At 42.5% G+C, this 14,643-nt stretch overlaps 1 protein-coding gene across 1 annotated transcript in view; it reads left to right on the top strand.

Moving 5' to 3' along the window:
- TPH2 (tryptophan hydroxylase 2) overlaps positions 1–14,643 on the top strand; it is a 270,435-nt gene that overhangs the window by 162,678 nt on the left and 93,114 nt on the right. The window contains exon 8 of the mRNA XM_085650683.1: positions 2,110–2,236. Coding sequence (XP_085506809.1) covers positions 2,110–2,236 — 127 coding nt within the window. The remainder of the gene's footprint in view (positions 1–2,109; positions 2,237–14,643) is intronic.

Below are 14,643 nucleotides of genomic sequence, written 5' to 3'. Positions count from 1 at the left end.
CGCCTACGGACTGAACATGTAACTGCCTCAGACTTTCACTAATATAGAGGTGCGTTTCCTCATGGAAAATTCCGGCCCGTAACCTGCCGCCCACCAAATTCTTGTACCTCCCCGTACCAAGGACACGTTCCCAGCCGGCCGGCCTGATGTAGTGTCTTCGGCATGAAGAAAAATACAATCCTTCGATAAGGGCCGGCCTGAACCGGTTCTCTCCAAGCGAATAACACCTCATAACTAAAACATTACATTTGACCTAGAAGCATCCCAAGCTGCCGGAGCAGAAAGAAAGATGGAGTCTCTCCCGTTTGAGGCCTACCAGGCCTGAATTCAGCACGGCTCCATGAAATACCCTCACTACAGGACAGGTTATCCCTAATACTAACGAATCTATCCCCTAGGCTATGTGTGCGAGCCCTGATCTATGGGGAAGAGCACAGAATCATGTCGAAGTGCCTAGTAAATAGGCTCCATTCACTACTCTAACCCTTAGACTTGAATGATAAGAGACTGAAGTCACATTCCATCATTGTGCCACACAAGAAGGCCGGGAAAATCGAGCAGAACACATACCCATTCAGTCAATGGGAGCCCATGTACGCGTCGTACGACCGGCTCCCATTGACTTCTATGGGAGTCCGACCGAACCGAGTCCGGCAGCATACGGCCGCATCGTACTCGCTCGGTTGGACTGCAGGACTCCGGCTCGGTTGGAAAACACTCCAGATACGGTTTGGTCGGAGTGCTTTCTGACCTGGATCGGAATCGGCCCCTCAGTGTTTGGTATTAATGTTTAGGACCATCAGTTGGGATGTTTGGAGATTTTTGAAATGCATATTAAATCACGATATCTGTGACGGAAGAAAGTGCTATGAGCTTGTAAACCGTTTGGCAATTTTGGAGAGGGAGCATTGGCAGTCTGTTTGCTATAGAAAACTAATTTTATGGTGTTTCCACTAAGTGTGTGTTTTTGCTTGGCTACATATCATTTTATTGGCATGTATTTGTAGTTGAAGTTGCAGACAGTAAGGGTATAAGCTATCCAGAATAGACATAATATGGGTATTCATGGCACAATTTTTGCCATGACATAATGGTGGCACTTCTTACTGTTGCCACCTTTGATGTGATAGTGCCCACCGCTGCAGAATACTCACTCTATCCTAATGCTTGTACTTCTTTATACATTGCAGTCATTGTTAGCATAATGGTGTCAAGCCCTGATATAATATTTGCAGTGTAATAATATTGGTAATTATTAGTATTTTAATAGCATTATCACATCCGCCTCAGCTTACAAGACTGAGTTTATTGATAAAAGCAAGCAGGTTACACCACTCATTGATCCAAGTGCTCCCCTGTTCAGACATTCATCTATGTACTCATCCATTGATTTATCTATCCATGTACTCACTTACCCATTGAGTTGCCTAGTATGCAATCACTCATTCATCCATCCAAGTCATTATGCATTTTTACATTTGCCCAGTCATCCACTCAAACCAACATTCATTGGCAATCAATTAAGAAGCGATTTCTCTTAGCAAATCACCAGACCTATTGCCTTTGCCTGTGATTGTTTAGTTTGCCTGTGCTATTATAGACTAACTATGCAAATCACTAGGACAAGTTCACTATGGAGGGGAATTCATATAACTCATAAGTGGTTCGGCCTAGTGTCTCACTAGTGGAGTTTGAGTACATGGGGCCTATTACAAGTCAGAAGGTTTTCCCTTTCCATGAAGTTACCAGTACTGTGGGCATCTGTAACTCCAGAGGGAAGGGAAAAATTCTCCACATTACAAGATTTTAGTGTTTTCAGGGGCACTGGGAATGACCCCTCTTTGGCACAACGTACTCTGGGTCCCACATCTGCATTCTGCTGGAGCATTTTAACTATGAGAGATCTTCCTGTTAGTGGTGCATTAATTGTCTTCGTGATAAAGTCAGTAAGTCTGTTTTTGGATGGCTACTGGTAGATGTTGAATCATTTTGCCAAAGCAATCTCTTGTTTTTATTGGGACCATTCCCAATGTTGCAATATTGCAAGTAAATGTTGTCATATGTTGTAACTGTGCACGCTAGATATGTGTTTCCGTTTTTTTTTATCAGAGACACCTGCCATGAACTTCTTGGGCACGTTCCTCTCCTCGCCGACCAAAAGTTTGCGCAGTTTTCACAAGAAATAGGCATGGCGTCTCTAGGGGTATCCGATGAAGACGTTCAAAAGATAGCAACTGTGAGTTTCCGAATACTTTATTTTATCACTTGTTACTCACCAATTTTGTGGGACAGACTGATTTCACTGAAATGCATGTGCGAATCTTTCTTTGTCGTTAAGGTTTTGTCAGGTTTTTTTTCCTGCACTTTGACGTAAAGTCAGATATGTTTATTGTAGATTTAGCTGAACTTGGAAAGGTGCACAAGCTAACTTGATTGTCAGAATGGTCAGATTGGTCAGAATGTAGAGGATTAATGTATGTTTGAACGTATGTATGTATTCAAGTATGTATTATATATGTATGGGGATATACGAGAACAAACTTAGGGCCACATTTCGATGTCAGCCGTCGGACCGCTGACCACTATCGCGACAGTCAGGAGACCGCCCTACAAGCAGTCGGCAGTCGAATTAAGATGCAACAGCTGTGCTGGTGGTCAGAAAGGGCTCTTTAACATACCGGCTTGTGCTGCGCCCAGGAAAATTGCTGCTGCACAAGTCGCAGTGTAAAAGAGCACTTTGTGCACCTTAATGCACATGTGGTGCTTGGATGTGCACAGGGGCACTACATGTGCCCCCAGTGTCACTTTGCAGTAGCCATGAGGAATGGGGTCCCTGTTTGGGGCCCCCAAGGTTCCTTTCCGACAGCCTTTTCATTGCGGTTGGGCCACTATGAAAAGGCAGTCGGAAAGGGACATCGTAATCCCAATGGCGGTGCCTGCCTCAGCACCGCCTCCATTCGGGATCACGATTCTGGTGGATGCGGCGGTCTGTCCCCAACAGACAAGGGCAGTAGTGGCCTGTGCAGGTAAGAACGGTGAGGCCGGGTTAGCGGGGATTCGTCACACAACCACGAGGGAAAATGAAATAAATAAGACATTTTCCCTCATCATGGTCTGTCGAAATCCCCCCCATCCGGCCCCACCGCCACACTCCCCTTACCTGCATGGGCCGCTCTTGGACAAGGGGCTAACCGCAATCATTGTAATGCGATGGTCGGACTTAAGGGCTGCCTGTCGGTGGAACCGCCTCCGACAGCCTGTCAGTGGCAGTCCCACTGACATCTGAATAAGGCCCTACGTTGGGATGCATTTATTAAAAAAATAGAGTTACTACTACAGTTAGAAGGCAAACACCACAAATGAGGTTTCATTTGAATGTTAAACCCCTCAAAGTGAAGGTAAGGCCTGCTCTGTTGAAAAAGACAGTGCTGATATTATACAAGCCTTAAATATGCTAGTTATGAAGGCTAAAACGCTCCCACTCCTACTATTATCTGAAATTTAGATTAAGGCCCATCCTGTTTTGCAACACCCTTAACAGCAGCTCATTAATGGGTGGATTTGCTGTTGATGAACTGCAGTGAATAAAAAAAATTGTTGGCCTGAGCCAGACTACACTTAGACAGGAGGGCATAACGTGACTTCAGGCTGCTGCCTTCATTGCAAATTCATTTGAAGGAGAAACCAATCTCTATAAAAGTTCTGTTCCTTTAACTCAAACCCTGTTATCCATATTCAACTTAGACTTTTTTTCCTTATCCGGGTGGGTTGTGTGCTCTGGATGCCTGTCCTATATAACTTGTGCAACACTGGGCCCTCTTAAACTAAAGATATCTGTTATAACCCATGTCAGGCAAAGAAATGGGAGGTGCAGTATCATTAAGGGTCCTAAACGAAAGAATGGAGTAGAAGTGAAAAGGGGAGTAAACATTTACATTCACTCTGAGTTGCCCTACATATAATACGATACTCATTTCACATTGTGCATACTCTGTGTATGAAGCTGCAAAAAATTGAATAACACATGGGCCTAGGCTGAAGTGTCACCTTTTGTTTAATTACCCCTTGTTTTTCTCCTGAGTGCTACACCACTGAAAACAGAGTTTTTTTCCATGGACTATCGGGTGATGGGTAACTTGCTCATAAACAAGATGTTGACTTTGTGGTGGCAATCGTATTCATCCAGCATACATTTCAGGAGGTTTCCCACATTGTGCATCACATCACTTCTCATATAATGAATTATTTTCTTTCTTAACTTGATAGCAAAGTAATAACTTCAACATAAAATAAAATTCTCATCTCTCCGTGGATAACTGCAGGAACAAGGAAAGAATGGGACACTCAGGGGCCTACTATGTGTGGCCCGGTTTTATTTTGGCATTCTTTCCACTTCACCAGGGCTACCAATACTGCGGGCATCTGTAAATTTAGGGGCGTGAGGGGGGAATTACTCCAGATTATAGGCTAATGGAGAATAACGTGTAGAATAATCAATGTTTCTGTGCCAATTCCTGGTGGATTTCCTAATTTTCTGCTGGTTGTTCCCACACTATTTTTTCAAATTTTTAAATGCTGGTAGCTCTCAGTATGACCATCCCAGGCATTATGAGGACCACAGTGTCCAATCAGACACAGCCACAGATTATATAAACCATATTTGTAGACCATCTGTCTTTCATTGTGGATTAACAGATTAGTCATGACTATAATTTTGTCGCGTATTGCTTTAATCTTTAAATGTTAAAATTAAATTTGCTTCTTATGGTTGTTTACGCGGATGAGGCAAAAACCTTAACGCTTGTCGTTGTTCAATTTATATTACTGATGTCTGTTTGTCAAGATGTAATTAAGACCAGAAGTTATTCATCACATTTCTCCATTTTCTCCTCTTATTCTCCCTGGTGGCCGTTAATATCGAGAAAAAACACTTGAGAGTGTAGTGAATTGCAAAGACTTGTGGGAATTCAGTAGTAGCATTTACTTGGAGTCCCGCTGGGAAAAAGCAGATCCATTTCAACCTTTCAGGCTTTTAGTAACACAAATGCTTCCGGCATGTGCAGGAGCAATGGATTAATTTGAAAGCACAACAAGATGTGTGGAGTATATATACAAGGATGTGATTTACCCAGCAAATTTTAAGTTCTTCATTCAAGCAGGTTCTACAAGGGGTAGTTTTATAGTTCTGAGGGAAGTCATTGGTCCAATGATTAGGAAGGTATTTCCGGGGACTGTGCAGATATCCTTTGAATTATTGCATAATCCCACAGTTGCAGAGAATTGATGTTCTAAAGAGTTGAGGTGCACTCACAGGTAGTAAAGACTTGAGTAAGAAGAAAGCTAGTTGTGAAATGGACATTAAAGAGGTGCTGGCTGAGATGACAAGAACACACCAAACCAGTTCCAAATGGTCCTGCACATAAAAATAATAATGATTCTTGGACACCAATCATCAATTTTTACTGGGATTTATTAGCAGGTGAGTTTTCCTCCCAATAGTACTTTTAAATAAGAGATTAATGGTAGTGTAGGGGCACGAGAAGAGTAGTTAAGTGTTAGATGTGTATCAAAGATTTCAAAAATATGCACTCTAAAACAGTGGATTGATAGCCTTCAGCAAAGGAAGGTGATATAATTCTGTATGGCCTCTGTATGGTCTCTAGCATGAATTTCAACTCTATATTTTCACACTCTGTTCTTAGTTTATATACTGTATTTGTTCAATGTTGATTCTCCCAGAATACCAATTAGCAGAAAAGGCCTTGCCGTCCTTACACTTGCTTACATTCTGAGGAACTGTGCTTTGTGTTAAATACAATCAATGAGAAATTGAATTATCAGCCTGCATGAAACCTTGTTCATTATTAAAAAAAACAAGAACAAACAATTAGTTTTATATGAACTAACATGAATATATTCAAGCAGACTTGATTATCTTTTTACAACGAATAATGATATGATTAAATGTGCAATTTATATTTCAACATTTTTATATAACCAACATAAATAATTTGAGACAGGACCCCGAAACGAAAAAGCATTATAAATGTAACAGTATGTTGCTAGCAACAGTCTCTATGGAACTCACACTAGGGGCATCTGTACAACAGAAAGGCAGAGCACACTGTTACGCCACAATTGGTACAAGTCCGAGTCTCTGTAACTAAAACGACTTATTTTCCTTGTATATCACTTGAACTATTTTCTATGAAAGACCCTGTACAATTTCCAGTGTACTATTTCATAATATAATCAGAGAGTTCTATTGTCATAATGTTCCATAAAATGCCTACATTGTGGGAAGAACTCAAGTTGACCATGCCAGTCCCAGAGATCCCAAACTCTCATCCACTCACTTATCAGGTCCTGTGTGTTATAAACTATTTTTCCATCAGCAGCACTGCATTCATTTTACTTCAAATAATCAGAAAAGGGGGGAGAATGGACCATTTGTCCTGTGAACCAGGGTCACGTTTTTCCTTCTGTAAAAAACCCTCAATCACATACACAAGGTAGGGGCGGTATATCTTGATGGTACCATCAGTGCGGTAGATTGGTAACTTTATGTACGCACGCACGCACGCACGCACGCACACACCTTTGTTTTTACTTTCTCACACCACCTAACTCATTAAAATATCCACTGACAAGGTGGTGTAGGGAATTTTATACTCCCCTCACAAAGACACTTCCCTTCCTTTCACTCCGAATTTCTGGACCCTACTGTAACACCAGTTGGTCTTCCTCCGGGTGGAGGTCAGCACTTTCTCAGAATAAACCCCTATGATGATGCTGTCACGTTCAACAAAGGCGGAGAATCAAGATATACTGCCCCTACCTTGTGTACGTGATTGAGGTTTTTTTACAGAAGGAAAAACGTGACAGTAGTACACAGGACAAGTGGTCCATTCTACCCCCTTTTCTGATTATTTGTATCTTTGTCTGAAAGCCGAATAGGACCATTGCTTCTCCCTCCCTCCTCCTTGATTACACTTAATTTTACTTCACCATTACCCTCTAATGGGAGGGATTATTTCCTTCCCCTGTTGTGCTACTGATGATCTAACTACCACGGGTGCCAGGAACAATTAATTCAAATTTGCATGGCATTTATGAACTACTAACACTTCTAAATCCATCACAAGCAGCCCAAATTCCATGCTTGGTGTTGGATGGGAATGACTCCAGCTGCTTTGTTTTTGTCTGTCTAAATTTTCCTCTAGATATGTATGCTACCAATCCCCAAATGAATGTTGTATCTGGGGCATCTATCACTTGTTTGAAGAAAAGCCTTATGGATTGTCTTTGGAATCCAATATATGAGGTACATGCAATATAATTATGTGCTCTTCAGATGCGCTCCCAGTAATGTTTTGAAGTGCTTTACAAAATGTCTTAGGTTGGTGACTTTTTCACTCTAAAAGACATCATCTAATATCTATGAAGTGTCCCAATCCCTTTTTGCCTCTCAGAAACTACAGGAAGAGGTGGTGGGTAACAGAATTAGAATGAAATTTGTTTAGCTTAATATTGAGTGAGTTATGTAAATATACATGTGTGCCTGCATGTGTGTGCGTGTTTGTGGTGTGTGTGCATATGTAGATGTATGTGTATGTATATATGTATATATATATATATATATCAGCTCCGACGCTTGCAATAATTATGCACGCATAGGCATTCACGGGGGCTATTAAGATACACTTTTAATTCATAGCAGACACGTTTCAGCAGTAGCTTTCATCAGTGCTCAGAAAAAGTGTGTCAATATCAAAATGCACGGCATGTCATTTAAATCACATATAGTCTTTCGTGATTGGCGCTTTACAAATGGTGGTAAATGAAGAAGGACTCCAATGATATTCACTTCTACATGCCGCCATCTTAGTAAGATAATTTTCCAATATTTGATAACCACAGCCATATCGATTTTTATATAGGGTGAGTAATTTGTTATGCAAAAATCAAAGTTCTTACTCTCGTGGCAAGCCTGCTGTTATCCAAAGCGTTTCCGATATTTTATCCACCAACATGCCGTGCATTATAGTCCCCTCGCCAAGCCTCTGTTTAAAGTCAAGATGAATCCGATGGCATGTCATGAATGATGTAACATGTGATGTCATCAGCAGTGCATTGCGGGGGCGCGCGCGAGTTATAACGGCCGAGTTTGTCTGGTTTTGTACAAGTGAAATGTCCAACTAACTATAACATCCCTGAAACCTATATTTTTTCCAGTGAAAAAAATAATTATATATATATATATATATATATATATATATATATATATATATATATATATATATATATATATATATATATATATATATATATATATATATATATATATTATCTACTGGCGGTCGCCAGTAGATAGTTATAGTTAGGACCATGTTTCCATAGGAAATCTCAAAATTCTATTTTGAATAACTTTGGTGCCGGTTGATGAATCCTCGCGAAAGTTTCAAAACTAATGGGGCGCTCCGCTCAGCTCCTACCCTGAAAGTCTCGGGGTGAATCGTCAAGCGGGGGCTGAGAAAAAAGGGGGGTCCCAAAACACGTTTTCCCCATGCATTTTCTCATAGGACCTTTAGACACAGCTACAGCCCGAACGGCTGAACAGAATTACTTGAAATTTGGCAGAGAGGTAGCCATAAGGCCAAGGAAGTGCCTTTTGCAGGTCTGGTGTAAATCTGTTCAGTATTTCCTGAGAAAATAGCATTTAAAAGCATATCAATATCTATACGCGCGCAGCGTGCGCGCACAGAGCAAGCCCTGAGCGCCACCCTGCCGTGCGCGAGCGTAATTCTGATTGGTTGTTACATGTTAATAAACATTCGAATCGGTCGAAATCAGGAAGTGTCGGCCGCCATTTTGTCTGTCACACTAAAAAGGAAAGGTGGAGACCGTGAAAAGGGGGCAGGGTAGGGAGTTCTAGACCCCCTAGCCATTGTCAGGGGGGCACAGTAGGACCACGAAGGGCAAAAAAAAAGATTTAAATTTTTTAAAAAACATCGCGAAGTGCGCGCACTCTACGCGTACCCAAAAAAACCATTAAAACATCACGACGTGCGCGCACCCGAAAAAAAACATTAAAAAAACATAGAAATACCACTGCCCCCCCACCCCCACCCCCCCAGCTACAGGCAAATAGGTCAATCCTGACCTATGTGTGGTCGCCTGATAACAGCAGGCATGTCACTCCTCCCCACCCAGCCCTCCTAGTTCATAATCCTACTTTCTCCCTCTCTCTATCTCACCCAGAATAATAATAATACCAGCCTCAAATAACACCGTCAAATCGATACACAAAACTTAAATTAAAGTATTAAAGTATTAAAGTGTTAAGAGAGTGCCAAACCCTACGATTCCTAAATAAAACAGAATATCAATGATCCCCTACCCCTCCTTCTTCCCCTTGAGCTCATCGATATATAGCTGGGCTTTTATCTCAGAGGTAAACATCTTAATGTTCCCATTGACAATGACCTTGAGTCTAGCAGGATAAAGTAAAAATGCTTCATAACCCAACTTCTGTATTGGGGCTATCAGTTGTCTAAGACGCCACCTCCTCTCCACCGTGACGTGACAAAAGTCAGGCCTTGCGAAAAACGTGGCCCCCTCAAAACTTCTCCTTGCCTCTGGTTTTGCCTTATTCAAAATCTCTTGCCTAGCCAAGAAATTTCCCATATATATAAGGATAGCCCTAGGTTTTTGATCCTGTGACCCCCCATATGTCTTCCTTTGTATCAATGGGAATCGGTGAGCCCTCTGCACCTCGCTCTCCCAATCCCATTTAGTGACATCTGGAAAAGCCCCCCTTAACAAACTTGTTACATAAGCTCTTATATTCTCTCCCTCAAGTCCTTCGGCAACCCCTAGTAGTCTAATGTTGTTCTGTCGCTGCCGATTTTCATAGTCTTCCAGTTTCCACCTTATGTCTTCTGACATCTTTTCCTGTGATTCCTTGAAGGTCTGCCATCGAGAAACATCATCCTCTAGGCTAGCTGTACGCTCCTCCACATGCGATACCCTATCCGCCAATTCCTCATATACTTTATTCATTTTCCGCATGGAGCTCTGTAACTTTTTTGTCGCCACCTTAGCTCTTCGGCTTTCAGTTCTTGCCTCTGCTTGCATCTGAATAAGAGTCTTGTACAATAACCCCAGTGAGGGTACTGAAGTAGAGGCGCCCTCATTCACCACCTCCTTGGCCCCCCCCACATCCTCCTCTTCCTGATATAGTGAAGCCGTTGCAGAATAATCCCAGCACAGCTTAGGATCAGTTGCTTGTAGTAAAGGGCTATTTAGGGAGTCTGTTTTAGCTCGCCTTCTCATTCTCTGGGGTTTAGCATGACCTGGGGGCGCCTTCTGAACTGAGGATTTCTCTACGTGGTCTGAATCAGTACCTGAAGCAGAGCTTACGTCTTGACTTCCCTCACCCAGCTCACTAGAAGGGAAGGAATCTGACTCAGTATCCTCAGTATCCTCATTTAGTGAAAAAAAGCACTCCCCATCGGGTGTTGCCGGGACCACTCTCCCAGGGATACTCTTAGTTGCTAGGCCTCCTGGTGTTATGTCCCCAGTTAGCACCCCAGCAGTCCCCGTTTTAAGTACTGTCTTACTTAGTTTTTGAACAGGGGAGTTGCTCCGCTTTCCTGAATCCATCTCCTCGCCCGTGCACGTCTCTGCTTCCACCTCTGCATCACCCTGCTTGTTCTGTCTCTGCCGTTGCTGCCGTTGCTGCCGGGTCGACTCCGAATCTACCGGCCCTGTTGCTCCCTGTAGTACAGTCGGTACCTGGGAATCCGCGGGCTCCAAGACCTTCTCTGCGAACAACTCCTTGACCGACGGCTGTCTAAGAGTCGGGTCCTTTCCTGGAGCACCTCCTTTGAGCGTGACAATCTCCTCGCTAACGCCGCCATTCGCCGCCCCTGCATCTGTCGGTTTCAGATCCTTGTGAAGCAGCGAGGACGGGCGGCCGGCGAACAACGAAACCTCCTTGCCTTTCTCCTTTACAGAGTTACCTTTTCCTTTTCCATCAGCTGCTGGAGGGTGTGAGCGCTTAACTGCCCCGATGTCTCTCGCGGATTTGGATGCTTTGGGAGGCATCTTCCTTTCGAATCTCCCCAGCCGGTTCTCACGACGGAAAGGGAGCAGTCAGCTGCCGAGTACTGCCCTAGTCTTAGAGACCCACCGAAGAGCCAAAATCTCGAGACTCAGGTAGGAGAGTTTTATTTTGTTATTCATACCAACATTCTTGTAGTTTATCTTCTTTTCCCCTTGTTGTGGGCATTTCAAGGAGGGTGGTTACGGAGCGACTGTATACTGCAATCAGTCGGTGGCCATCTTGCCTCCTTATGAGGGAGGGTCAAGGGGTGGGGGGGGGGTCAGTTTTGTAAGTTAAGCATTGTTCACAGCATCCTTTACAGTATATATCACATTGTAGATTCACAAATATCAATGAATGTTTATCTTTCTCACCTTAAACTATTGGTCTTTCTAAGTAGGGGTCTGTTCGACGTATTTTAATGTCATGTAGATTTGCTTCAATTAATATATGTGGGCTGAATGATGTTAACAAAAGATTGAGAGTGGCTGCTTTAATCAAAACTCTCCGGGTTGATATTTTGTGTCTCCAAGAAACACATATCGAGGGAGGAAAGGGGTATCTTCTGGAGCAATTGGGGTTCCATTTGTTGGCATCTTCTAAGCAGGGAACTAAAACAAGGGGAGTCGCAATCCTAGCTAAAGACAGGGATGCTGTAGTAAACAGGAAAAAAGAGGATCAAGGGGGAAGATGGGCACTGGTGGAAATGATATATAAAGGAACAAAGTGTACGGTAGTTACATTATATGGCTCCACCGAGGATGACCCTGAGGTCTTCCAGTTTTTAGATACTGAGCTGGCTCAATGGCCAGAACCTATAATATGTTGTGGCGACTTTAATATACACGATCCAGGCAGTTCATTTGCACAGGGAGGGGGAAGATACATTGGTAGAAAGAAGAAGATGCATAGAGCCCTATCTGATATGACGCACCATAACTCCCTAATTGAACCATGGGTTAAGCTATATCCCCATAGGGAAGGCAGAACTTTCTACTCTGCGCCACATCAAGTTATGGTTCGACTCGATTATTTTTTAATCTCCAGCTCCCTTAGTTCAGGATTATCGATGGAAAAGCAACCTAGGATTGTTTCAGACCATAACCCCCTGATCCTAGAAGTGAATATAGGGCAGACTCAAAGGAAAGGCTCACAGTGGACGTTTGAGAGAGCAGTATTAAAAGATGAAGGATATAGACAGCATATGAGCATTTGGATAGAGAGCTTTTGGGCAACAAACCGAGGAACAGCAGCCCCAGGTATGGTCTGGGATACGTTTAAAGCTGGCATCAGAGGGGAGACTCTTAGCTATACTGGTTACAAACGCAAGGTTGATAAAACGAGAGTAGATGACTTGATTAAGGAGCTGGGGGATTTAGAGAATGAGCTGATACAGGGAATTTGTTTAAAATTACCTTTAGATGATCTTCTGCTTAAGATTATGCTGATTAAATCTGAAACTATGGAGAGTATTGCAACAAAAACAGTAGCTAACTACTTAACAAGGAATGAAAATTCATATGAATTAAGTGAGAAGGTGGGGCACATATTAGCCGTTCGTACAAGACAGAAAATAGCTGCGGCAGATATCAAGGAGATTACAGATGGGCAGGGTAATCTGGTTACAGATCCTGATGCCGTTAGAGAAATCTTTAGGCAATTCTACTCAGATTTGTATTCAAGAGAGGGGGGTACTCATTTAACTAATGCTGATGTTGAAGGGTATACTAGAAATATAGCTTCACCTAAATTATCGCAGGAAGAGAGATTGGCGTTAGATTCATCTTTACAGATCGATGAAGTGAAAATAGCATTGAATGAGCTACCTTCAGGTAAGGCAGCGGGTCCTGACCAAATCCCACTTGAGTTTTACAAGGTATTTCAACATATTATAATTAACGATTTTTTTAATATTCTGAGGTTAGCACAGGGTGGGGAATCAATTCCAGACTCATGGGGGGGAGCAGATATCATAGTAATCCTCAAGAAAGGAAAGTCCTCGTTACTCCCCAGCTCCTACAGACCAATCACGTTAATAAATGCAGACGTTAAGATATTTTCTAAGATTATGGCTAAAAGACTTGGTAGAGTTATTGAAAATATAGTTAGCTCAACACAGCACGGGTTTATTCCGGGGAAGGGCACCACCCATCACATCAGGCGGTTGATCACATTATTTGATGCAACGGTGGTCCTGGGAAACCCTATGGCAGCCTTATTCTTAGACGCAGAGAAGGCGTTTGATAGGGTTTCCTGGGATTACCTGTGGGCAATCATGAGATGGTTTGATATAGGGGAGGGGTATATACGAGCAATACAGACATTATATAGGAACCCTGAAGCTAGGATAAGAGTCAATAGAGGGTATTCCTCAACATTTAGGATAAGCAGAGGGACGAGACAGGGTTGCCCGTCATCCCCATTATTATTTGCCCTCTTTATTGACCCATATTTACGCAAATTAGAGGCCAATGTTGAGATACCTGTAGTTTCAATAAATGGTAGAGCCTGTAAAATCTTGGCGTACGCAGACGATGTAGCTATTATAACATCTAATCCAGCGGGGGCTATTAAGGAGGTGGAAACTGAGGCCCATTATTTTGGACAGCTGTCAGGCTATAAAATCAATAGTACTAAGACACAGATCGTTAAGAATCAGTATACGCAGTGTTTGGACAATCGAGTTGTAAAATCAGCAGTATATCTTGGGGTTCAGATTTCTGCAGAGGTGGAGAATGTGGTAGAGCAGAATATGGCCCCTCTTATGGCAACTGTACGAGTAGAGCTGGAACGAATGAATAATCTTCATTTATCTTTGGTTGGGTGCACAAATGTAATTAAGATGTTAATACTGCCTAAATTTCTGTACTTTTTTAGGTCTATACCTTTGTTTTTTGAGGGTAGGTGGTTTCATGCATTAGAGTTAATTTTGAATAGATTTATTTGGGCTCAGGGGAAAACACGTAGGGCTTACAAATTTATTTCACTCCCTAGAGAAAGGGGCGGATGGGGTGCACCAGATTTTAGGTTGTACTATTGGGCCGCAGTTTTACAACATATGCAGGGTCTAATTGGGGGGGGGCTACACATTTGTTGGGATATTAATAGCTCCATGGATATCTACGCAGTGGTTTTTGGTGAAGACGTTGGAAATTGTTTGTTGAACTGTATTGATTTCTCATATTACAAGAGGACTAGGTTCAAGACTCTCAACGCAGTTATTAAGATTTGGAATGCATTTAGGAAGAAATTTGGCATGGGTAGGATAAACAGATACACTCGATTATATCGGAATAAATCGTTCCCAGAAATGATTTTCGCAGATAATGTTATGGCAGAATGGATGAGTAAAGGGATAGTGCAGATAGGGGACATGTTGGAACAAGAGGGCATTGCACAGTTTGGGGTCTTAAGAACTAAGTATCAGCTGGACACTAGTAATTTTTTTAAATATCTCCAAATTAGGAGTTTTCTGAATACCAAGAAAGGGGGGCCTGCCGGGTTCGGGAATAATCTAATATTGGACAAAATAAGCA

This window comes from Triturus cristatus, chromosome 4_1 (genome assembly GCF_964204655.1).
Source record: "Triturus cristatus chromosome 4_1, aTriCri1.1, whole genome shotgun sequence".
NCBI classification, from domain to species: Eukaryota; Metazoa; Chordata; class Amphibia; order Caudata; family Salamandridae; genus Triturus; species Triturus cristatus.
Note: the sequence above shows the minus strand (reverse complement) of the source record. Positions and strands in the feature narration are given on the sequence as shown.